The following is a 24,663-nucleotide window of genomic DNA, read 5'->3' as shown; positions in this document are numbered from 1 at the left end:
ATTAATAGATAATTAGTGGTTGCCAAGAACCTAGAATCTATCAGTGCTGTTCCCAATGTGTATACTAATATTTGAGGCTGATAAATTGAATTTATTAACCAAGGATGGGCAGAAGGCCAGGAGCAGAGGAAACAGAGAAGTGGAAATAGCAGGCTATTTCTGCTTTCTGTACTAGAAGGGTAGATGAAGAACCAGTTTTGTGTGCTCCCCCCTCTCAGTGTGGAGTACCAACTTTGCTTCTGACTTCCATAAGTGAATCTATATGATTTGCTTAACTGCCTCCACATCAAAAGTGCTGCCAGACATAGAGCCCTGAAGTGCCTACTTCCCATTTGTGAATTAGAAGGATGTTCTTCATGTTTGGCCTTCTTTTCAGGTAATCCAAACTTTGGGTTTTTCCCCAGCTGCAAAGATAAGGGCTTCAAAGCTGAAATATATGCAGGTTTATTTGCATCTGAAACAGCAAAGAAGGAACTGTCTAGTGATAACAAAAGGTGATAAGATTCTGCTGTTTCCTTTTGTTTCAATTGCAGTGCAAGAATGTTCTTTGGCTTACGGTTTAAAGACACTGTGAGATAAAAGAGCAGAAAACTTGCTTGGGTTTTCATCTGTCACTTAAGTGATGTGTTAAAGAAGAAGAACAAAGGGAGGTAATGGAATGGAAAAATTTGAGTTAACTTGATTAAGGTAGATTTATTTTTTTTTAATATTGTACTTTATCCTTCTTTGGGTGGATGGATTATACCTAACAAATTTTTACCATGATAAAAATAGTAAATCCAGAGTTGGTAAAGGAGATAAAGTAAGCACTGCTCCCTGGAGTACAAACTGAATTATGCAGCTTGGTGTATAGCCGTCTAGTAAGAAAGAGCTGTAGCAAAAAGTGCAGCTACAGCCTCTGCATATCACAGCAACACCCTCTCAGTGCTCACCTTCAGCATGGAGGATTGGAGCGTGCAGAGCAGAACAGTTTGTTGTTCCAGTCTTTCACAGGCTTTTAAACACAAATGTGTTTTACTGCTAACAACCTGGTTGGGTGGGGGAGCGGAAAAGACAAGAAATTGAACTGTCAGCTGTGGGCATATTTTTCATCAGTCACTGCAAAGTTCTTTTTATTTTTTTTCCTTCCTCTCTCCATTAAGACTGTCCTCTTCTGCAAGCCATTAAGCAGTTCAGTAGGAAATACCAAGCCAGAAGCTCTACAAAGAAAGCTTTTCTTAGCTTTTCCTCTTTCCCACTTTTAACAACTGCTAAAAAAATAGCATTTTACCTGGACTTTGGGCTGCTTGTAAGATCTGTTTCTCTGGGCACAATCTGACACTGTTTAACTCCTTGTACAAAGAATCCAAGAACAATTTGGGTACAAGCATAAAGGGGGTCACACCCCTAATGTGTATGACAGAAATTTCTCTTCATGGATAGATTTTTCCCAGGGTGTGTTAGCAATGAAAATTGTAAGAAGGAGGAGATCAGCAAAGAAAGGGCATCAAACTGTAATCTGAATTCTAGAGGAGCCTTTCTACGACTACCATCTTCCTATGTGCCATCCCTCTCTTAGAATAAATTACTGGATTTGATTAGAAAAAAAAGAAACAGGCTGTTTTACATGAGGCTGGTAAAGTAAATGTGGTTAACGTTTTACATTTAGTCTGTATTTGTTATATGGTGGGGTCTTTTTAGGCCAAATATCAGCAATAAAGAATTGTACCATCATGCAGTACCTAGCTCACCTGAGCACTCTCCTTTCTACCTTTAGCTTGGGACTGATAGGAACTTGATACTTGGGCTGTGTCTAGCAGGTTTTGTTGGTTTTCTTTATTTCCTGATTTATGTGCCGTACCCCAGCAAGGGGAATGGAATTAACAGTTTTGTATAAAGTACGAGCCAGAACCAATTAGCCCACAGAGCAGAACACACAGTAATAGTAATTTATTTACTGAAGTAATTCAATCTCCCTCTGAATGCATATGAAGAGCTGCTGTACTGAATAACTTTGAATAGTCAATATTGGAGCTTACTTTTACCTGTTGTCAAATGGAAGGGCTTTGTTGTTTGTTTTGTTTGATACATATGCACATATGGTGTGTCCTACTAACCTCATCCTTAAAGCTAAAAGGAGTTGGCAAATTTGCCTTTATAGACTTTTGAAAGGCAGGTTTCACTTTGCAGTATTACAGCTAACTATTTTATGTCAGATGACTAGATGCGTGCATATGCTTACAGGAGAGTAGTATCTGACTGCCCCAGTTACAGCAAAGTAAGAGCCAGTCCTTGTCTCAAAGGCAACATAGTTTAAAAGAAGAAAGGGTGTCAGGAGGTCAGTAGAACATGGTAAGGACACTGGTTTGTAGACACATATCTGTGAGGTTTAGTGGCTTTTCAAAATAGACAGCAAAGCTTTGTCATTTTTGTCTTTCATGCAGCATTAGATAGGAGTTAACTAGGAGCAAAACGGGAAAGGTTAAGTCAGGGAACAAGTAAGAAAAAAAATAGCAAGGGGCTTGTGGGCCACTGGAGAGAGGCAAAGAGCAAGGCACAGCTGCTTGGAACAAACTGCCTTTTGGCAGGAGGAAACCAGTGTTCAGAATAAAAAGTATAGAGAGTAATTGAATGTCATTAGTGTCTAAAAATCCTGCCTGCTGCACTGGCTTCTGCATCAATTCCTAGGCATGACTGACCACATTTTTCCTTTCCTTTAGTCTTTACATCCTGGAGATGGTGTTACATGGATCCTAAGTTTGTGAATAAAAACCAGTGATTTAAAGATCACGAGGCAGAAAATAAACAATTACTTTGACTTTTTATATATGTCAGGCAATTGCATGCAAGTTCATCAAGCCTGCAGTGAGCCAGATTTTCCTCATGGATCTTCAGAGCATACAGCCTTCCCACTGTATAATTAAATTGAATCCCAACAATCTGTAATAGTTGTTTGAAATGCTTCCTGGAAAGTTTCTTCCATATTGATGTTCAGTGTGGGCATACTGCAAAGTCTATTCAGGTGTTTGCTTTCAGGAAAAAATATTATTAGATATCAGTGAAAGAAGTACAGCTTTCAAAAGTGGTTTTAGCTGATTCTTACAGAATCCTGAGCTAAAATGCAGAGACAAAGAAGAGATGATAGGAGTTAGTTACCATTTTTGATTTCAGGGTGGTTTACGAGTGCCATCTAGTGTTTGCTTTCTGATTCAAAACAGTGAAACTGGTTTTACACAACTGACTTTTCCTGTTATTGCATAAAGGCCATGGTTTGGAATCATACTTTTATTTGAAACTTTAATGGAAGGCTTTCTTGAGAGGAAGTTAGAAGGAATGCTGTTTTCTTGAGACTAAGAAATCAAAAAAACAATAGAGGCTTCAAAATTTTTTTACTCCTGTAGTGTTTTATAAGGTCTCTCGAATCCAAATGCTGAATTTTATCTCCTTTTTTTTTTTTCCCCAGGTCATGTATGGAACGCTAGTTTCTATTATAGTTCTACGATCTGTTTATATAGTATTATGGTAAGTAACCATTTAATTCAATATTATAACATGACATTTGCATCTTTTTTTTGGTGGGCTTAACGTAAGAAATTGGCAGTGGCAGAATTTCTTTGACTAGGTACGTAATGCTAGCTCATGGGCTCTGCTTGGTTCATAGGGAATGGCTCATCACCTTACACTTTTTGAAGCCACTGGGATAACAATAAACTAAACTGAGATTTCTTCATTTACGATCAATGTTCACTGCCAAGTGTCCTGCTGGTGGCTTCAGCTGTTAGTCTGGGACTTCAAGGGGAATGGAGTTTTTGTCTTCATATTGCTGGGTAATGCAAAATCTATTTCTAGTGTTCAAAATAATGATGATACCTGGAGAGTGGTAAGAGTAAGACTGCAGAGCAGAACCATCACTTAGTAATTTCCATTCTTCTTCTTCCCTGCTCTAGTATTTAAAATTCAAATGTAAAAGATGTAAAATGATATTTTTTCTTATAGTTTTGGCTGGGTAAAGTTAGGTATATGTTATGGAAATTGAAATAAAAACTGTAACAAACAAAAGGTATTAGAAGTGTTAGGAGACATGAGAAGCATTAGAATCATCAGAGCACAGATTTGGTAGGTAAAAGGGAAGAAAGTAGAATTGAATGAGTGTTGTAGTAAACACATACTTTTAGCTCTCAGGAACTCAGTTGGGTGTCCATTTCTGTCTATGCCATGTGAATTGTTGGTGTTCTTGTGTATTTGGGAACTGCTCCTGAAAATGGCTTATTTCTTTCTACTGTCATCATTCTAAGTGTGCTTTCTGTTAAACTTTGTTTTGAGTTACACACATATCTGTTCAGGAGCACAAGGAAAAATTTAACAGAAGGTGTGAATTTGAAGTTTCATAGAATCATTAAATATCCTGAATTGGAAGGGACCCACAAGGATCAAGTACATGCATTGAATCACCTTCCAATTGCAATTTCAGTTCATGTGGTTTGGCTTTCCTCAAGAAATTCTGACAGACCAAGTGAAAATGTTCACAGAGTTTTATTAAGCAAAAATAACAAGCTAATAGTGTGTTGCAGCTTTAGAAACAACCATCAGTTTAAAGGCACTTTTCAAACCCATGAACTAGAAGTTTTAATCCTAACCTAAAGGTCTGAAGTGATATTACATTAATTCGCTTTCAGGGTAACTAAATTGAATCAAGTTCAAGTCATTTTAATTTTGTTCTTATTCAAGGATTTAGCACAGTTCTAGTCGCTTAAATTAAATTTCTTTCTGTCTGTATAGACAAACTCTTGGGCCTGCTATTTGTTTAGTTCTGCAAATTACACACAGCTGTGCATTCCCATTGTTTCTGACGCATATCTTAGTCTTCTGTCTTTATCAATAACATCACCATTCTCTCTTGCAGAGTATAATTCATTGTTTTCCTCCAGCAAAGTCTGTCTCTGAAGTTCCACCTACTTTTTGCTTCAGTTTTAGGGGTTTGGAGTGTATATTCTTAATTAGCTTGATCACTTCATTGCAACAGGGCCCTACAATGACTTGCTTCCCCCCTTTGGTTATATTATGCAAACTGGTTAAAAAGTTGGGATGGGGAGAGAAGTAGGTTTAAACTACTTTTTAACTAAACTACTGCTAATTTTGAATTAGTTCTGCTAGAGAAGCTGTGCCAGCCTGAAGGTACCCTTTCTTTTCTCTAAAATTCATCTCCAAGCACACTTTTGGATTTACTTTCTCTGCACTGCTAGAACGTATTCCTGTATTTCCATCAGTAGTGCTAGCACTTGTCCAAGCCTGTTTCAGTTTAAATATTGACCCTGATTTCTGTTTATTTTGTTTTTTACTTCACTTCCTATCATATTTCTTGGTGTGGGGCTTAAAGTCACTCTGACTTTGGAGTGAAAATCCCAAATAACAGCATGTTATTCCTTACAGGCTACTATTGCATCCTGTCCTCGTTATTTGTTCCTTGTCCTGCCTGTTTCCCCCACACTTTTAATCTCTTTCTTAGTCTGCTTCCTTGACAACATGACAACTGGGCAAATGTTATTCTCTGTTCACAAAGCATGTTCCCTATTAATAAATGATGCCAGTCTCTTTCTCATTCCTTCACAAAACACCACCTTTTATTCCCTGAACAATTCTATCTATAATTATCTACTTACCAGCATGTCTAACGTACCATTTAGTGCTCCTTAATGTCTTGGTCTTGCTTATGTCCCTGGAGCACTGAGTTGGGAGTATTACAGTGTAGTTTCTACTGTGTGCTGCATGATGCTCCACACATTTATTAGATAAACAAGTAATAGTTTTGATAGTTTATATTAGCAGTGCATTTGTTAACATATACAGCTTGTATCTGGTTAGCTTGCCCTGTGGAAGAAGCTCTACCTGTTATGTTTTGCATGTTTTTGTTCCCAGTGCTCACAGCTCTGAAACATGTGCTGTGTGTAGCACACACAGTGGAGGGAAAAGCAGCTCAGGAATGCAATTTAACCCAGAATTTCAACGGTGCACTCATAACACTTAAAAATAACTTGAACAGTATTTCGTGGCAGCCTTTTAGGGTTGGATTTGGTTTTGCTTTTGGACTTGACTTATTAGTGGGAAAGGAGCCTTCCATGTAGCAAGTTTACAATTCCATGGTGCAACCTGAATGTAGATAGGGAAACTAAGTTTATTGATGATGCACTTCTTTGCATCTGATTCTTCAGTGTGTTTCCCATACCTTAAACAGGATTTTTTTTCTCCCAGAATTAAATTGATTTTTTTCTATCTCCAGCAGCACTTAAGTCTAAAATACACATGAGGTTACTGTTTTCTAATACCATTGATTTGGTTAGTTGTTGGTCATGGTGGTCTGTGTTCACAAAAGTAATTTTGAAACACTGTATTTAAACAAGTTCCCTAGTATAGGGATATCTATTCAAAAAGAGCTTCTTCTTTTGAGAGAGTCCTAATTTGTAACATGGTTTCTTGTTTTGTTTTTTTTTAATGAAAGATTATATGTGGAACTAAAGAATTAGTGCCTTTTAGCCAATATCAGTTTTCTCACTTCCTTGTTTCATTAGGAGAGTACAGTATTTAGGGAAACAATTAGATATATAGAAGTGAAACATTTAAAAGAACTGTCTCAGAGAATGTGAAGTCAGGAGAGAGGAGAAGTAAAATAAGATATTTAAATAGATGAAATTTAAAGTTAATATTTTTTTCTTTTGGGGAAAAAACCAAATTGATAAAGCATTTTTTAATATGTAATAGTATTTGTGTATGTCACACACTGCCTTTAAAGCATTCTGAACTAAACTTTGCATTATTTCTCTCTCTCTAGGGTATACCCATGGCTTAGAGGTCTAGGCTATACGTCTTTAACTGTATTTTTAATGGGATTTTTTCTCTGGAATGTGGACAACATTTTCTGTGATAAATTGAGGTGAGTTTTTTTCTCTTAGTCTGGATAACTCTAAATAGTCTTTTAGTATAAAGATTTGATTGTTTCTGTGGTGTATATTCAAGTCCATCTCATGTTACATGTGGTATGCTGCCTACAAAACATCCATGAGGGTTTTATCCAGTTTGCTCATAACTAGATTAAGCACCTAACAGATTTTTTTTTACTTTAATGTTTTTTATCCATTAATAAATTTATTTTTTTACATATATCTCTAACTTGAAATTAAATTGATAAAAGTTATTTCACTGAAGTAATTTGGAGGATCTCTAGCTTATTAAAGCCTGCTATTTACACTTAATTTCATCTGAATGTGTTTTTATCGTGCTGGTTTGTTGGTTTGTTTTTTTGGGTTTTTTTTATTTCTGCTCTTGCCATTTTCCAGCAAAATATCAAAACCAGTAGTTCTGCACATTACAGAAATACCAATTTCAATATATGTTACCAATAAACATAAAAGAAATACCTATTACAATATATATGTTACCAATAGACAACACCCAGTTGTGATGCATGTGTTCTGCCAGAAGCTGGAGGAGATGGAAAGGTTGATTCCAGCATCCTGAAAAATACAGTCTTGGCAATTTGAAACACTGTTATGCCACTGAATCTGTGGTGTACAGAATTGTCCCAGTAGGTTGCTTTGTCAGGGCCAAATAATAGTGTGCTGTTAAGAAGTCTGAGTTTTCCATCTGTCCCTTTTGGCTCTGTAGTTCCTGGACTAGGTTAGGCCAACTGAAAGTTAACTCCAAGAGAGTATTCTTGAAGCTTTTTTTAAAAAATAATTAATATAATAGATGGTGCCTCATCCCTAGAAGCACTTGATACAGATGGGATAGAAAAGTTATTTGCCAACACAAGTGGTAGGGTATGCAGTTACTTTGCAAATATTGGCATCAGGGTTGATTTTTGCAGCTGCCTCACCTCACTGGTGAGATTGTAACCCCCGATTCACCAAGCTTGCTGAGCTGCTGTGGGTCCATGGGTCTTTTGAGCTGGTTCCTAGGCCCAAAAATTACCCCAGCTGCTGAGGCACTTTTTTCCATCCTCATTTTGTAAAGGGAAAAATGCTAGTATACTTCCTGTGATACTTGTTTGGTTATGGTGCTGAAAAAAAAAAAAAAATGCTTGTTTACTAGCTTTAATCAGACATCTGCAGAGCCTTGGATTTCTATCAAGGGCATTATAATTTGAACCTTTGGAGAAAATCCATTTCAATGCCTTGAAATCTTTTGGTCTCTAAAGCTCTAACTTGTGAATCATCCACCTACCTGCTCTGGTTTTCAAGTTCAAAATTGGGTTTTGGTTCGTGTTTTATTTTTCCATATTTCATTAAATCTGCAGTTTATTTTTAAAATTTTTGTAAAAAATCAAAATAACAAAATCTATAGCACTCAGTTTCCCTGGCTGGAACCATGCACTTTTGCATACGGGCTTTGAAATTTCCTGCCATCCAAAGGCTCAGAGGTTGTGCCAGGCTGACAGCACATCCAGTGTGTTCCACTGTGTCATTGCTGGGCTGGTTGAATTGAAGCTCTGTGCTAATATTTGTGACTGAGAAGCTCTGAAAACTAAGCAATAGCTCAGGATTTAGTCGGGGGGACTAAGTACTATAACTTCAAGCAGTAAGTAAGAAGCTACAGATTTTTCTTCCTTAACATATGCAATTGTTTTCCCTTTTTTGTTTTGACTGAAATGAAAGTGAAAAAAGACAAGCAGGTGCAAACATTTGCTCCACCATCAACCAAAATAGGCAATATCTGCAGAAGCTTAGTGAGCAGGAGAAATCAGAGCAATGTAACTCCTTTCCTTCATTTCTCTACCTCCATCCCTTAACTGTAGCTCACATCCCATAACTGCAAAATACAAAGCATCTTGGCAGAGTACTTTCATTGTTTCCTCACTAAACACCCATTTTGTCCCTGATTTAGAGTCCAACAGAGAAAGGCAAGTTAAGGTCCCATGGACTGGGAGAATAGGCGGTGTGATTACCACATGTAAAGTGCTGATATCTGATAGATCCCATTTCCTCTCTCAGACCCTAAACTCAGTGTTTCATCCTGTGGACAGAGTTCACAGAGTTTTGATGAGGAGGATGGTAGAATTCATTTGGGCCTGTGAGATGCTGTAAATATATCCCCCTGGAATTTGAGTCCAGACATATCTGATCACTCATTTTATGAGGAAGTGTGTGCTTTCTTTAAGTGTGTAAGAAAGTCAGCATGCCGATATCTTTCTGTACTGGCAGTATAACTGCTGCTCCTCATCTGCTGAAAGCCTGATCATGTGAAACCTTAACCATTAAGCACATATCTGAGATATGGAAACAATAATGTGTGATCCGACAGCCAAACATTGTGATTTGAGATTGCCTAGCTTGGAAAAAAATATCCCATTGTGTGGAGCTTCTTTCTTTCAGAGCACTACGAGAGAAGATGCCTCCTGTGGTGGGAGCTGTGACACAGTTTCATGCATGGTGGCATATTCTCACAGGCCTGGGTTCTTACCTTCATATCCTGCTAAGGTAGGAAATGTTTTCTAAACTGGATGTCCATAAAGAGATCTTAGGAGTTTTCCCAGGTTCAGATGTACTTCAGAATGTTGTATCATCCAGAAGTGCAGGAAAATGGCTTATTACACCGGTGCAAGGTTTCCTTTCCTCTTTGCACTGATCTAAAAACTCTCTACAATTATTTTGTATTCTTCAAAATGTAATCACTAATCTTTAAATAGTCATGGTTCTTCAAGAAAATGTAATTCAGAAACGAGAACCCTTTGGCAGTTAAACTGGAAAACTATTTGACAGTATATTAATTTCAGAATGTAAGCCATTAATACCTGTCTGTTCTTGACCAGCAGTCCTAAAGTACTTTAACATGTTTAAATTTCAGAGCACAACTAATCTTTTTGATAGGCACTGTCACTCCTAAAAACTAGCAGGCATCATACAGTAGTGCAGAAGGGTGATGGCTGAAGTAGTTGTAGTAAAGCTATTCCCAGAAGGGCAGGATAGTAGTTTTAGGAGAAGATTTAAACCAGAATGTAAGTTAGCAAATCTGGAGCCAGAAGATGTTTGTCTCGTTTTTACTGTATGCCACCATCTAGTGGAATCAGGGACTGGAATAGAATTTAAGCTGAAGTCTGTGAAAAATTTCTGCAGTTTGTTCATCTTATAATGAAATAATATTTTACCACTTAACCATAACTTAAGAGAATGTCTCCTTTACAGATACAGTCTATGTAGTTCAGGAAACCTGATTACATATCAATTTTCCTACATCTAGCATGGTATTCTTCTTTTTGGTCAGATGCTAAAATACCTAGTAAAAGGAAAATGCAAGGAAAATAAGTACAGTTCCAACAGCTGATCTGTTAGCTTTTGTTTTATATTTATGCATGTATATATATATATATATGCACACATATGTACAAGTATTTATGTATCTATACATGTGTAGATGTGTGTATATATATATATATGTACCTTTTTATATATGTATTAAAAAATACGTCAAGGTATATTGAAAACAGTTACTCCATTTTGGCTGACAGGTTGTCTGCTACCCTAAAGATAATATTTTTAAGAAAATTCTATACAGGAATCAAGCATAGGCAAGGTTTTTTCCAACATGCAGCACATAAATAATTTGGGTTTGCATCCTCTATCCCTTGGGGAATGTGCAGATGCCTGATTTGTCTGTCTTACCTCAGTGGACTGTAAGCTTTCCCTGAAGTAGTTTCCTGAGTATTTTCTTAGCCACACGGTGGCATCATCTATGTCCCCTTTAAAAAAGTGAGATCATACACAGGAGAAGATTTACTAAGAGGAGAAAGTGTCTAAGAACAAAAATGAGAGAAAGAATCAAGTTATGCTCTTTTCCCTTCTGATACATCTGCTATATTTCATCCTTCTAAAATGACCAACTCTAGTTCCAGTTTAATTGTTTTTCACCCCTCTGGGTTTCTTTCTTTCTCCCCACATAGGTGATAGGGTAAATTAATTTGCTGATCAGAATCTAGTACAGAGGGATTTACTGTAAGTTAATGTCTCCTGTTATGAATAAATCTAGGCAGAGTGGGTAGCCCTGCAATTACAGAAACCATTCCTTTCTAGCTGGAAAATAAAACTGGGATTAGTACATCATTATTTTATATGCTGTCTTATACATGAAATTTTAAGCATGCTTTTTTCCTTCTCCTCAGTTTATACACAAGGACACTTTTCCTGAAACACAGACCAAAGGTGAAGGTAAGCAAGAATTATTTTGTGTTCATTAATGTGCATTTGGATATCTTGTGCTTTGAACTTGTGTTGGGGATCAATAATTATGCTGTTAGGGTAGTGGTTTTGACTTCTACTTACATCCCAGAAAATGCGGTTGAAATTTTCAGAGAATCGCAGAATGGTTTGTATTGAAAGGCACCTTAATGATCATCTAATTTCATCCTCTCTGCCATGGGCTGGGACATCTTCCACTACACCAGGTTACTCAGAGCTCCATCCTGGCCATGAACACTTCCAGGGATGGAGCATCCATAGCTTCTTTGGGCAACCTGTTTCATCGCCACACTACCCTCACAGGGAAGAATTTCTTCCTAATATCAAATCTGTATCTACAGTTTTTCATTTTGGAGCCATTACCCCTTTGTCCTTTTCATTACATTAAGTTTAATAGTGTTTGCTTTTTGATCCGAGAAACATAATATTCAAAGGAATCTTTCCCCTCTTCCTATTTTTCTTTTAACAGTTTGTTTTTGGAATATGGCCTGTTCTTCTTGTGGAGCCACCCAAGAAGCTTTGACTGAGCCCTGGGCAGTCGCATGAGATCACCTAGCCTGGCTGAATAAAGCATTTCAACAGTTACTATGGCTGAAGTGTCAAAATTGTGGATCAATCCAAGTACCATTGCTATAAAAGGACTTCTCTGTATTACTGGGCCAGTCGGCCAGAACAGAGCAAAGAGTTGGCACACTAGGGAAATAGAGCTTAGTACAGCTTTATTCTAAGTTGTTAAAACAAAGATTAAGACACAATATTTTTATGTATATATTGTATAGCTGATGATATTTCGTGCTGGTCACAGAAATCTAACCATTTTCGAAGTGGATCGCATACGTTTTTTCATTCAGTTTTTGTTCTTTCTGTGGTTTAAACTAATATTAATAACTGAATGACAAAACTAGGCCATTGATGACCAAGCTAAGCATTTGTGTGGCCTATAGTGAACTGAATGCTTAATCTGAACTACTTTACTCTTGCACTTTTATACAATTAATGAAGTATGTAATGGTTGATTTAGGGCTTTATTCTATCTTGCTTTTCCACAGCCTCTTTACAATTTATATTTTAAGCAAAATGGTTGTGATACCTGTGCCATTTAGTTCATTTTGTACCAAGCTTCTATTTTCTCTTTAGTCTGACTGAGAGGTTCATCATGGAGGATGTTCCAGGGTGTGACCAGCTGAAGACACTGAAATGGTGAAGCCTTATAGGGGTTCTTTTTTGTGTCTGGAAACTGAATTCCTAATTTGTTTGACCAGTGATTCATCAGGAAACTGTAGAGTGACCGTAGAAACATAAGAAACACTCTTTTTTATTTTTTTTATAATTATTACTTACATACCTCTTTTTCTATCCCTGCTTTTTACTTCCCATTTTCCATTCATACAGATTGACAAACACCTTAGAGGAGTGCTAGTTCAGCTCTGAATTCACCTTCCCTGTATTTTACAAGTCTTAAATATTGGTCTGACTTTCAGAAGCATCTTCTTATTCAGAAAAGTTGAAGAAGGAGTAAAGAACAAGGTTGAGGTTGAGGATACCCCAAATATAAGTGGCAGCACTTGGCTTGCTTTTATTCTGTCTGTCACATGATTACTCTGTGGAAAGTTGACCACCTTTCTAAAACCAAACTTTAGGGATTAATGGGGGGGACAAACCCTCTGTTTTCTGCAATTTTTATTTACCTAGCTGGTGAAAGTTAAGAAGTAAATGTAAAGAAAACATTAAACTAACACAGTTTTTCAAAATATACCTCATATGAAGGCTGTGATTTTGATTGTCTTGGTTTTGGGGCAACTAACATAGTCTGTGCCTACTTGCTGCCCTGCTATGCAATTTTTGTCTGCTTTTGATGCTCTGAGGGATTTAAAAAAGGGAAATGCTCGGACTGATGGGAAATCCCATTCTATATTGATTTGAAATGTGCCCACAGCAGCAAGGCACGGTAATGTAGCTGTAAAGCTGTCTCCCAGATCTCAAAGTCCTGACTGTTGTACAATCAGCGTGGCTAAAATGGTCTCCTTCCTTTAGTGTCTTTTTCTCTGTTTGCAGTTTATCTGCATCTTTCATATCCATCAGTAACACTCCTACTGATGTGACTCTCCAGATAAAACTATGGCTTTTGTTATGTGACTGACCCTGGACTCTTGGGATCAAATAGTCCCAGACTTGGGGCTGGGAAAAGATACTTAACCTTGAGTGAGTTCAGTGAGCACTCTGACATGCTGATAGCAGCGCATTTCAACTTGTAAACCACTATAAAGGCACCTGAGGGTTAATTTTAGAGCAGATTTGGTGTCAGTAGGCTCCAGTTCCATAGTCAAGGTCAGCATCTGTGTTGATAAATTTGAGCGCTTTTCAGTTTGAAAAAAAATAGAATAATTAGCATAGAGGTAGGAAAATGCTGTTGTGGATCAAGTGTCTTTAATTATCCAGATGGCATATTTTTTGTAAAGAGATTTGAGAACTGTTTTAAAAATGTAGCTTGAATATAAGTGCCTGCCTGTTCACCTCCAGGCTCTCTCAAGCATTCTTCTGCACACTGTATCCAGTTTTCTTATTTAGTATGTTTGCATGTTTTTGTTAGTTAGGAAAAGAATCCCATAAGAGGAGCAATGCAGCAAAAAGACATATCAACAGTCACTTGTGACATCTGCTAGGCACTGGTATTATTTTTATGAAAATGAACAAAACCTTTATTTTAGTGGCCTTAGTTTTGATACTGAAGGATCTTAGGGCTCTGTTTAGTTTCCCTGTAATTGCAAGAACCAGAGCATCCTGAAAAGCTACTTTCTTATTGATCAGACATCTCTACAATGGTATATTTTAAAGAATTTGTTGATTCTCCAGCACATTTGCAACTAGGGAGTGTATGATGGAGGTTTTTTTCAGACTGTGTTGAATTGAATTGTCAGGATTTAGCAAAAAAAAAAAAGTTGGAAAAGCTCTTATTTTAATTTTATGCTGCTGATAGTTTTTCATTCACGTATCATTTGTCATTGATGTTTTTATCTTTAAAAAAATTATGCAAATTGGCTTTTTCCTTCATTCCAAATGACCAAAAACACACACACCTCTTACCACCCTGCCAGCAACCTTTCTTTCAACAGGTTATATTAGACCTTGAAGAATGTAATTTTCCTTTGTATCCTTCTAAGCATAAATAATCTAAAATCATGGGTGCTTTGGTTTGACTGCCTTACTGATCTTGTGAGTGATATTGAAAATGACAAGCCAGTTTTAACTACATGTTACTGAAATCCAGACTGCCTTTTCTAGTGCCTGGAAAGACATACATCCTTACTCCTGTAATGTGTTAAATGTCTGTTAAATTGCTTTCTATTTATATCACTTGTATGACAATGCTGATCTTTTTTTTTTTTCTACAGACCTTAGAGCAGCATATCCCAAACTTTTCTTGCACTACATCTTATAAGGTCACATTTGATACTATTTTTTGAGTAGGATTCAAACAGCAGCTGCGTTAAAGAGAAGTAACATGTAATTTAATATGAATCTTTCAGAATGTGTTGGACGGACTTGATAGCAATGAACTCTTCTATTCTTTAACATCTACGAAGAACCAGGAAATCTGCCATACTTTACAAACTACAGTTTGACACAGATGAGCAGCAAGTAGTTCTGCAGAACATGAGCTGAAAAATTCTTTCTTGGAAATAAGAGGAAAACCTCAAAATTATTCTCACAGTACAGATCAAAACTATACTTTATTCTGGGAATCTAGATTTTTTGGATACAGCTCAAGACATGCGTTATCCAGAACTGCAGAGAAGATGTGAGGAGGAATCTCACCCATATTCTGAGGGCAGTGTTGTTGGCTAGCAGTATTAGTCATCTCCAGACTTCATCGTAATGCTTTTTGTGTTAGCACAGGGATGATGTGCTGCTCATGAGTGTTTAGAAGCCTACCCCATAGTCAGAGTTGGAATATGCAGTCTATCACTGGCCAATCTACCTCTGTCATGTATTGTACAATACCTGTGCCCTTAATTACATTTGTCTGCATGCTTGGATATTAGAGCAGCCTGACTTACACCATGCAGTCCCTGAGAGTGGCAACAGTATTATATTGATTTGTGACTGACTCTATTCACTCCCTGTAAACATCCTGATTTGTTTGGTGTCTGTCACTTACAGCTTGTGCTCAGTCTGCTGTTCATCTGTGTGTAAGTCTGTCTGCTTTGGAAAGAGATTCAAGTAGGAGGACTTCAGACAGGTGTAGTGAAGTGTTTTAAGAGGAATGCGATGGAAAACAGTGCTTTATAATTAGTTTTAATTCTCTTCTAATCCAGTTTTGTACTATGTTTATCCCTGGGGCTGTCTTGTTTGGCTGAAGCTAAATTGTATGGTTTGAAATGCAGTTGATTCTTTTGACTGTAGTTGATTTGCTCCCAGCATTTGGTTTTGAGCACCTGAACGTCTTTTTCAGCAAACTCTTCCATGTGGAACTCTTGGCAACAGAAAATCCTCCCAATACCATTGGTGTATCTCACAATTGCTCCCACCTTGTTTAATCTGCATTCAAAAATTTCAGTAATACCTTTTTTTTTTTAAACCTGTTTCTTTTTGTGGATATATTATGACATTCAATAGCAGGTGGTGAAAAAATTCAATACAACACTTCTCAGACAAAGATGAGCTGTAACGAAGCAGCACTGCTATTTTCTTTAGTAGACATCAGAATTCAGGAACACACTTCCATTTTGGTGGAATTGTGCTCCTCATAATTTAACATATTCAGGTAAAACTTTTGGTTTACTTTAAACCCCATTTGCACTTTAACTGTGAAGTGCTGTTTGACTGTGAGACTTTATCATGAAGAGGGATAAATGATGGAGTCTTTATTACCCATGAGCAGAGCAAAGCCAGAAGGAGATTAAGAAATCTTACATAAAAAGAGAATAACAAAGATTAAGCACAGAATCCCATAGTACTACATCAGCCCTCCTGGTAGCTGCACTTTAACTATTTGAATGTTTTGCTATTTATACATTTAGCTTTCTGTGTTGACTCTACACTCTTCACCATAGGAGTGATGTGATCTCTGTTACATCCAGTTCATTGTAGATTACTTAGCGGCTGTTTTATGAGGATGGAACGTGACACGGATTGTTTCATACATGAATGAATACATTTCTTATCCATCTGGAATGTCCTCTGCCAGCTTTGTTTCAGAGTCTGTAATCTATAGAGAACGTCCTGTATAACTGTTAAGATTGGTTTTAGGTTTCTTTGTTCAGTTTCTCACGCACAACTGCCTACAGCTGCCAAGTGCCTGATCTCTCTGTCTCAAGGCTTTTCTGAGAGCTGGGGCTCTGTTTTCCACTGGGGTCTGTAACACAAAGTCTTTGGTAGGTGGGGTCAGTTTTTGTTAAAAATTCTCCTTCTACGGGAATCACAGTGCTATTTTTAGTGGTTTTCCAGTTAGTTATCCAGTATATGGCTGCCTCTGGCTCAAATGTGAGCCTGACTACCCCACATCCCTGATGCTGTTGCATCTTTCCGGGCTTTGAGAGCTGTTTGAGGGATTTAGCCTTACAGCTGGTGTTTATTTTGGGTTGTGTAGTTCAATGACAGGCAGTGTGAGGATGCAGCAGTTGAGCAAGCACTTTATGCAGAACCCCACTACTGGAGCTCCCAGGCAGATGCTTCAAACAGGGTTGGGGATATGGGGATTCATATGTATAATGGGGACAGGTTTGATGCTTGAACCTCTTATTTTACATTAGAACTCTCCTATATTACTTGTTGAAAGTGTTTAGGTTTGATTACGTGTGTAATTGTAGATTTAAGAAGAATCAAGTTCAGAGTACAGTTAATGCAAGACCCTAAACCAGTGCCTGCAATTTTTTTTTGCACATATTTCACACAAATTGAATCTGCCTGATGTTTAAGAGCAGATTGTCAGGATTTTTAAAAATGCAAAGGTAAAGGGTCTTTTGCTTATTTGTCCACAGGAATAGCTGTAAGCACAATCTCAGATTCATCATTCTTTCCCCAAAGCTCTGGAACATATATATGTTTCTCCAAAGATCATGTTGAGTAGAATGGACTTTCACACGTGCTCATAGCAAATTATGTGCCAAAATGTTTTCTACATTAGAGCCTTGGTCAGTCGCTGTGGAAGAACTTTAGTTGTGTATAATATTGCTCCCTGGATTTTGGAAGAGAGTTTCGATCAGCGTAAGCTGTAGTTACTCCTTAGACTGAACAAGAACTCATTTTTTTTCTTGATTTTCCAAATTGATGTTGACTGTTTCATGCTGACTGTTGATCTCAGCTTAATGCACCAGTGATGTCATTGTCTGATCAAATAACATCTGTCCACCTGCAGTGGATACGAAATCCCCCATGCATTATGTGACCAAACTTTCTAACGTTGACACTATTAGTTCTAACGTGTGATTTTTCTTTCTGAAATTCAGTATATTGTTGCAGATAGATAACAACACTGTGACAGATGAGTAGCAGTTGACTTGTAAAACACAGCTGTGTTGAGCAATGCTTATTGACAATTTTGATACACTGAACTGACTCTTCGTACCAAACCAGCTGGTAACTAACATTAGGCTTATATGTATCAGCATATCTTGTTTTGCAAAGCACAATAGCTTTGAAATATTTAATGTATTTTGTTGGTTATTCATGCTGCAGTCAAGCACTAATTTGTGTCTTTATAGTACAAATTATTAAAGAATTTTGTTTTAAATACAACTTTTCCCAGGTGTTTCTTGGCTTTTGTGTTGCACGGGGATGGGTGGTTTATCTTGATGCTATTCAGTAGAAGGGTGATTTTATGTCTTGGCCAGTGATGTGCAAGTAGAACAGCAGGATTTTTGTATCCTTCACTGATGGGGAAGCTGCCTGCCTGCAACTACGACCAGCTAAGCCTACATGTCAGTAGGGTTCCCCAATCTTTCTGCCTTGTGCTGGAGCCCTTTGAGCACTGGACCTTGCTCAGAGGTGTGGTGTTGACTGCAAATAGTGCAGGAACATCTCGCCTCCAAGGTCTTCCACAGCACATACCAGTTAGAAGGGAATTCAGGTGTGTGACACAGGTGGGAGAAGAAAAGTTAGGAGTCAGGTGAGTGTGCATTTAGCTTGGAGTGTGCAGTTTGCCCTGCCTCAGCTTCACCCTTTTCCTGTTTCTTTCAGTGAAAGAGGAGGATAATCACTGCAGGGCAGAACCTATCCAGGCAGAAATCATGGACCACTAGGCATTAACCCAGCAAGTCTCACCAGGGCTTGGTAGTGACCATCAGGTATTTTCTTCACTTCTGGCTGCTTTCCCAGGTCCTCAGAGACCCTGTTTTCTCCTGCTCATCTCTCTCAAAGCTGTGTCTCTGCAGGGACAACCTTGAATTAACTATTTGGGGGCCAAGCCACAGGGCAGGAAACCTCAGAGCCAGTGGTGTAAATGGCTGGGGGAAGCAGTGCCACCTCCCCTCCGTGGTGCTGCACGCAAAGGCACATCCTAACTCCTCAGACAAGCATTGCCAGAATTCTGGGCTGGGTGAAATCCAGCTTTGCATACCAAGCTTGCGGCTGGCCTAGAACTGAGTAATACTTTGGAATTTCCCTAGAGATAAAAACATTGTGGTTCCGTCAAAGCCCTCCTCCCAACCAGAAAATTCAATTTTGAGCTTGACAATTCCCTTTCAAGACTGCTAATTTATTTGCAGCTTTATTAATTTCTCTCTTCCCCCCACCTCCCAACTTCCCCCTTGTTTTTCCTTTATTCAGTCTGCTAAAGGGCTGAAAGTGAAGCTCTAGATTTGCAACACTTAAATCCCAGTGGCTCTAATCAGAGATCTGGCTGTTCATGGTGCTGTACAGAGACAGTTGCTGCCAATTGGGATAGGAGCTGGCTATCCAGCCTGGATCTTTGTTGCTAAGTGCATAGAGATGGAGGAGATAATGGAGTCATTAATGGAGCTGTGGTGGGTCTGTCTACTCTGTGGGTCAATGGGTGATTCATTTTTGCTGTGAATGTACCTCGAGGAGCCCAAATGACTTTGGCTTGGCTCTTACCCAAGCACTCAACATGCTTCTGTTGAACATGCTTATGTTATTTCCTGGCTTTGTGGAAAACAAGACTTGAACTGGGCGAAGGTGATGTTGGTGATTTGGCACTAACCGGGATATCTCTCTGTCCTCAGAGAGTATCTTCAGTGCTATCTGCCCTGTTGCTGCCTCCCCAAACTGCCCCTTTTCCAACAGCTGAGGACAAACTTGGGTTGCCTGAAGGGGTAGGACCAACACCAGTTTGGGGCTCAGCCGGGCTCCTCTGATGGGTCCCCATGGGGACAAGACAGATAGTCAACTCCACCATGGTTGTGCTGGCATGGGAGGAAGGATCAACAGAGGCGGAACAAGGACAAATATCTGGATTCAGGCTCAGACACGCAAGACGGGATAATGTGGTGAGCTGAAGGAGAGGTCCCCTGGACCCTGAGCAGGAACAGAGCTGGGATGATGTCCTCAATCACCTTCTACATGTGAGGGGACCTTGTATTTGCCAAGATAGATCTAATGTGTGGAGCACTGTGTGTAATGGATAAGACATCCCAACCTACAAGCAGACACTTTCCAGACTTCTTTTAGACCTATTTTGCAATCACTATGGTTAATTCAGCATCCTGGCTCCTAAATTCCTTACCAAGGTGAGACACCCACAAGCTGGATATCTCACCTTGCTCACATGCAATACCCAAAGGTCTCAGTGAATGACACTTTCCAGCTGCTACAGCAATACAAATACCCACTGAAAAACATTCAACCTCATTAATCACCTTTTCTGAGACTGACTTTGTAATTAGCATGCAAGAGGCACAAGCCAACTTAATGAAATTAGCAGTAATTAATGGCACTGACACACATGTAGAGCCAGCACGGGGACCAGCTGGAGCTTGAGATGTGCAGCTCCCATGGACCACGTGCCCACGGCACAGCACCCAGTGGCACCTTGAGACACTGAGGGTTCTGGCTCTGATTCCTCAGCATTGACATCAGGTAGGTGAATGCTAATGAACAGCAGCTTACATGATCCCACAGAAATTGAATTAAATAAGTTATTCTGCTGATGTAAACTGATGTCAAACCCCTAATATTTATAGGCTGGCTCAGCATCAGAGCTGCCGTGATTTATGTGGATGTCTAACCTTAGCACTGCTTTTTGCTCATAGCTGGTGTGTTGACTCAGAGCTCAACAGCAGAACTGAGTACATTTGTTAAAATATTGCAGTATTGTAGAAGCCTGGGGACAAATCCAACTTCTCAGGTAAGAGAATTGATGAACAGAACAGCTAAATCCACTCTGCAGCCAGGCAAACCTGTCCAGGCACTTGTGAGTCATTGCTTAAAAGGGTTTTATTGCTTAACAGGGTTTTGTTCATTTGGAGTCCTCTGAGGGTTGGTTTGTTGTGGGTTGTTTTTTTTTTTTTCTTCTCTTTGTTTGGGGTTTTTTCTTTAATCATCTCATTTTTAACATCCTACCTCAGCTGGAATGAGAACAAGATTAAGTGCTAGATGCAAGATGAAAACCAGCAGTGAACCTGAAAGGCACAGCGTGAAAACAGAGCTGTTACAGAAGGGATATTTTTATACAGGTTATCTGAAAAGTAAACAAACTACAGCTGTTTTCTTGCTGCTGACATTAATTGAAGCAGGAGGGCTGATTAATGTTGTGGACTTGTTTCTGCTGAAAATCTCTCTGCCACTTCCCTCTGGATTTGACAGTTGGCTATCAATTTGCTTTGCATCTGATGCACTCATGCACATCCCTCCGGAGTAGTTGTGGCTCTTCAGGAACGCCCAGGACATCTGATACTAAGTGGTTTTGTCCATATGCTTGCATCACGTGGTGCTCATGTCCGGGATGGAGTAAAAGGCCTTTTTCCCATACCATAATCCATGTTATAGCCTATAGAGACCCCTTCTTCTCCAGTAAGCATCACAGGGCACATCACCAGCCCCGTGTCAGGTTTGTACAACCATGACAGCAACAACTCCAGACCAAACTCATGATGATCAGGCTTCAGGGGAAACCAGTGTGATGCCTAAAATCAGCTCTTAAAAGAAAACCCCTAAGACTCAAGTTATGAGTTTTAGCAGGCAGCATTCCTTTATTTACAACCTCAGATGCACAACATGTTAGATTCTCCAAAAAACATGAATGCATGAGTTACAAAAGTCTCTTGCTTTTATTTAGTTACCTCATTAACAATTCAAAGCATTAGCTAATACTGTTCCACCGCTTTCCCAGAATTGTTCCTCTCCTAGACACGCCTCCCATTTGGAGTCGGTCGTCCTTCAGAGTGGTCATTCTTGTTTGTTCCATAGTCTTCCTTGCATTGTCTTTTTTTTGAGCTCTTATTTCTGGGACATCTTCATGCTCTTGCAATCAGTGTCTGTGCACTTTGTACAACCACAAGGACAGTTTCGTCTAGTTCATCAGCTTTATCAGCTTTGCTTCACAATAAAGAAACTTTGTCTCTTAAGAAATTCTGTTCTGATGAGACTGCCTGACCTGTAATGATAAGCTATATGGGTTAACCTACATGGTTTTACTGTATAGCTTTAAGTTTTAAGCTATATTCATTTCTCTATACAGCTACAAGTGTTTAAACATATGTGTTTTAAGGACAGAACCCCAAATCAAAATAAAAACTGGCCATTCTTGCCTTAAGTAGTTTTAACAGTGCTAAACAGGGTTCTGGAAGCACTTACCTCTAATACAGGTGGTGATGAGTATCTGGAGTGGGAATAGCCTCAGGTGAGAAGGCTGGAGGTAGAGAGATTCCAAATGAAACCCTGGTGAGGTCTATGAAATCCATGCTTGGCTGCCTCTGCTTAGAGAGCTATAGTTCAAGTGTGTATATATATAATCTGATAATATCAGACATGGCTCCTGCAGCTTGAAGTTATAAGTCAGCAAATTAAGGAGGGCAGAGAGTCTCCAGTCTTACCCTTTAAGATGTGACAGTAGTTTTAAGTCTCAGACATTGGTCTTGGAAAGCTGCATATGAGCTGTGAAGGTACGGTCCATGTCTATGTGAAAACTAAAACTATTGCACTTGCATTAAAGGCCTCGTTCCTTTTTTTTCTCAGCCTGGCTAATGAGAAGTAGCCCATTTGGTTTTATACAAGTGACTGATGTGATTTCTGCAGTCGCTTGCACTGACCCAGATACGAGGCTGTGGGGTTTCTCCTAACAGAGACCTCAGGGTGACAACATTATTCTGTGGGTACGACTGGAGCAACACCTCCTCAATTAAGGTGCCTGGAAGAAGGTACAATGCCCCATGTCTTTGGCTGAACTGTTTCACTGATTTACTCACCCCCAGATAAAAACTGGCACATAGCCATGCTGTGGCAGTGGGAGCTGTACCCAAAAGCACAGGGGTGTTTGTGCCTGGGGGTTATCCTGCTTCCCCTTGCTAATGGGGGAAGTGGGGTGAGCCCATTAGGGCCAGCACGATGCTCCACCCCTACAGCTGCCACGCTCTAGCACAGCACAGCCTGTTCGAAATCTCTGGCGACAGGGATACTTCAGCCTCCCCTGCCTGCCCACTCCAAAGCCAGACTTGGAAAGTTTTCCCTAATCTCTTGATTAGATAGAAGCCCTCCTTTGGGCTTTTCATCTTGTAAGAAGCTGAGTGTGAAGGGAATGTTCATCTTCCTTTTTTTCTTTAAATTATTGATATCACTAAACTGGACTTTTTAGAAAAGATTTTTCAGTCTTCAGAGTTCAAATAGAAACTTTTGAAACTGTATTTCCTCTATCCCTTTTTGGCTTCAATGCCTTCTTTTTGGCAAAGACACGTAGCAATGAAAAGATATTTTCACTGGCTGTGTGTATCATCAGCCATTAAAATACCATATGCAAAGGTGAAGCAATCTGGATGCTTTGGGATGGACTTATATCTTTGGGCAGTAAGACTTCCCAGCCTCATACATGATGATTGGTCTTTTTGTGCTATATGACTACTGCTGGGTCTGGTTTTCTCTCTCTTTTTCCCCTTTAAAATGCAGGGATACACATATGAGACAATGCCATCCCCCTAGGAACCCCTTGAGCAAGATCAGAGGCTCTCAAAAGATGCAACACCTGGGTAAGGCATCCCAAACCCATCCCACTGGCCCCATACAGCAGCAAGAATCTCATTCCACAGCCCAGACTACCTGAGGTCCTCTGAAAGCACCACAGCAAGTCTGAGGGCTGGATTTAGGCTACAATCACTCACCCAGGTGAAACAAGAAGCTCCACTGAGGGTTTAAGGAAAAACTAATCATTTTGAGTTTGCTTTTCCTTTACAAATGCTTCACACAATGCACTTGTTTTCTAATTAATACAGCCTTTTCTTTGCAACTGACAAATAAGGGAGGTGACTTGAGTTACTATAAAATAAGGAGGACCTCAGGTTGTAAGGAGGACTGTTGGCTGCTGTCCCTGATTGCTAGCCTGGATATTAATTATTTTCCTGCTGATTCAGAGGGAAGATAGCCAAGCTGTGAATCAGCCTTGCCTCTTCTTGCAACCTATCTTTTCCCTAGATCTCCTCTCCAAATCCCAGCCAGGTCTGGCAGTGCTTTGTTAATGAGATCAGTAACTGCACCACAAGCAGGTACGGTTGCAGAGTTGGGAGGGAATTGGAGTAACTCTGCTTCCTTACACATTGCAAAGCAGAAAATACTAACTGTGAGCTGGGTATAATTTTCTCTAGAAGACGGATTTATGTTTACTTTTTTACAAGATCAGAGAGTTCCTGGCTCCTTTGCTGTTGCTCTTTCCACAGGCGGTGCAACACTGACTCCTTTAAAAAAACCACTGCGAATCTGAAACACACACACAAAAAAAAGCCCAAATTCTCAACCCGTGAGCACTGTCCAGCAGCCAAGACATGCATCCTTGCATGAGTGAAAGTAGATATGACACAGATTAAATGAGGCAACAGCTTCTTGGCATTACCACAGGCCTGCTCAGAAATGGTATCATTATTTGTTTACTTGAGTGATGCAGTTGTGCAAAAAAAATGGAAGAAAGCTATTTGGAGGGCCAAGTAAAGGAGGTTTGAAATAAAAAAACTAGCTAATTCAGCAGAGTTTGCTGAAGCTTAGGTGGACCTTGGACATATCGTAGTTTTGGGGTTTGTGGAGAAGCATTTCCAGGAACGCTCTGAAGATTTAGGGGGCCTTATCACCATTTCTGCACTGCCTTATCCTGCACTGGCAATACGGAGCATTTAAAATTGGAATCTCAGAATGGTTTGGGTGGAAGGGACCTTCAGGATCATCTAGTTCCAACCCCCCTGCCATGGGCAGGGACACCTTCCACTCTAGACCAGGTTGCTTGAAGCCCTGTCCAACCTGGCCTTGAATACTTTCAGGGAGGGGGCAGCTACAGCTTCTCTGAGCAAATGTTAGTGTCATGTTC

The 24,663-nt window shown here is 39.4% G+C and overlaps 1 protein-coding gene across 1 annotated transcript in view; it reads left to right on the top strand.

Annotated features, from left to right (window-relative positions):
• Positions 1–17,732, top strand: part of ACER3 (alkaline ceramidase 3) — a 58,956-nt gene extending 41,224 nt beyond the window's left edge. The window contains exons 7-11 of the mRNA XM_027669512.1: positions 3,443–3,501; positions 6,806–6,907; positions 9,345–9,449; positions 11,129–11,174; positions 11,674–17,732. Coding sequence (XP_027525313.1) covers positions 3,443–3,501; positions 6,806–6,907; positions 9,345–9,449; positions 11,129–11,174; positions 11,674–11,727 — 366 coding nt within the window. The 3' untranslated portion in view covers positions 11,728–17,732. The remainder of the gene's footprint in view (positions 1–3,442; positions 3,502–6,805; positions 6,908–9,344; positions 9,450–11,128; positions 11,175–11,673) is intronic.
• Positions 17,733–24,663: the final 6,931 nt, after the last annotated feature.

This window comes from Corapipo altera, unplaced genomic scaffold (assembly GCF_003945725.1).
Source record: "Corapipo altera isolate COAL_440 unplaced genomic scaffold, ASM394572v1 0, whole genome shotgun sequence".
Lineage (NCBI taxonomy): Eukaryota > Metazoa > Chordata > Aves > Passeriformes > Pipridae > Corapipo > Corapipo altera.
Note: the sequence above shows the minus strand (reverse complement) of the source record. Positions and strands in the feature narration are given on the sequence as shown.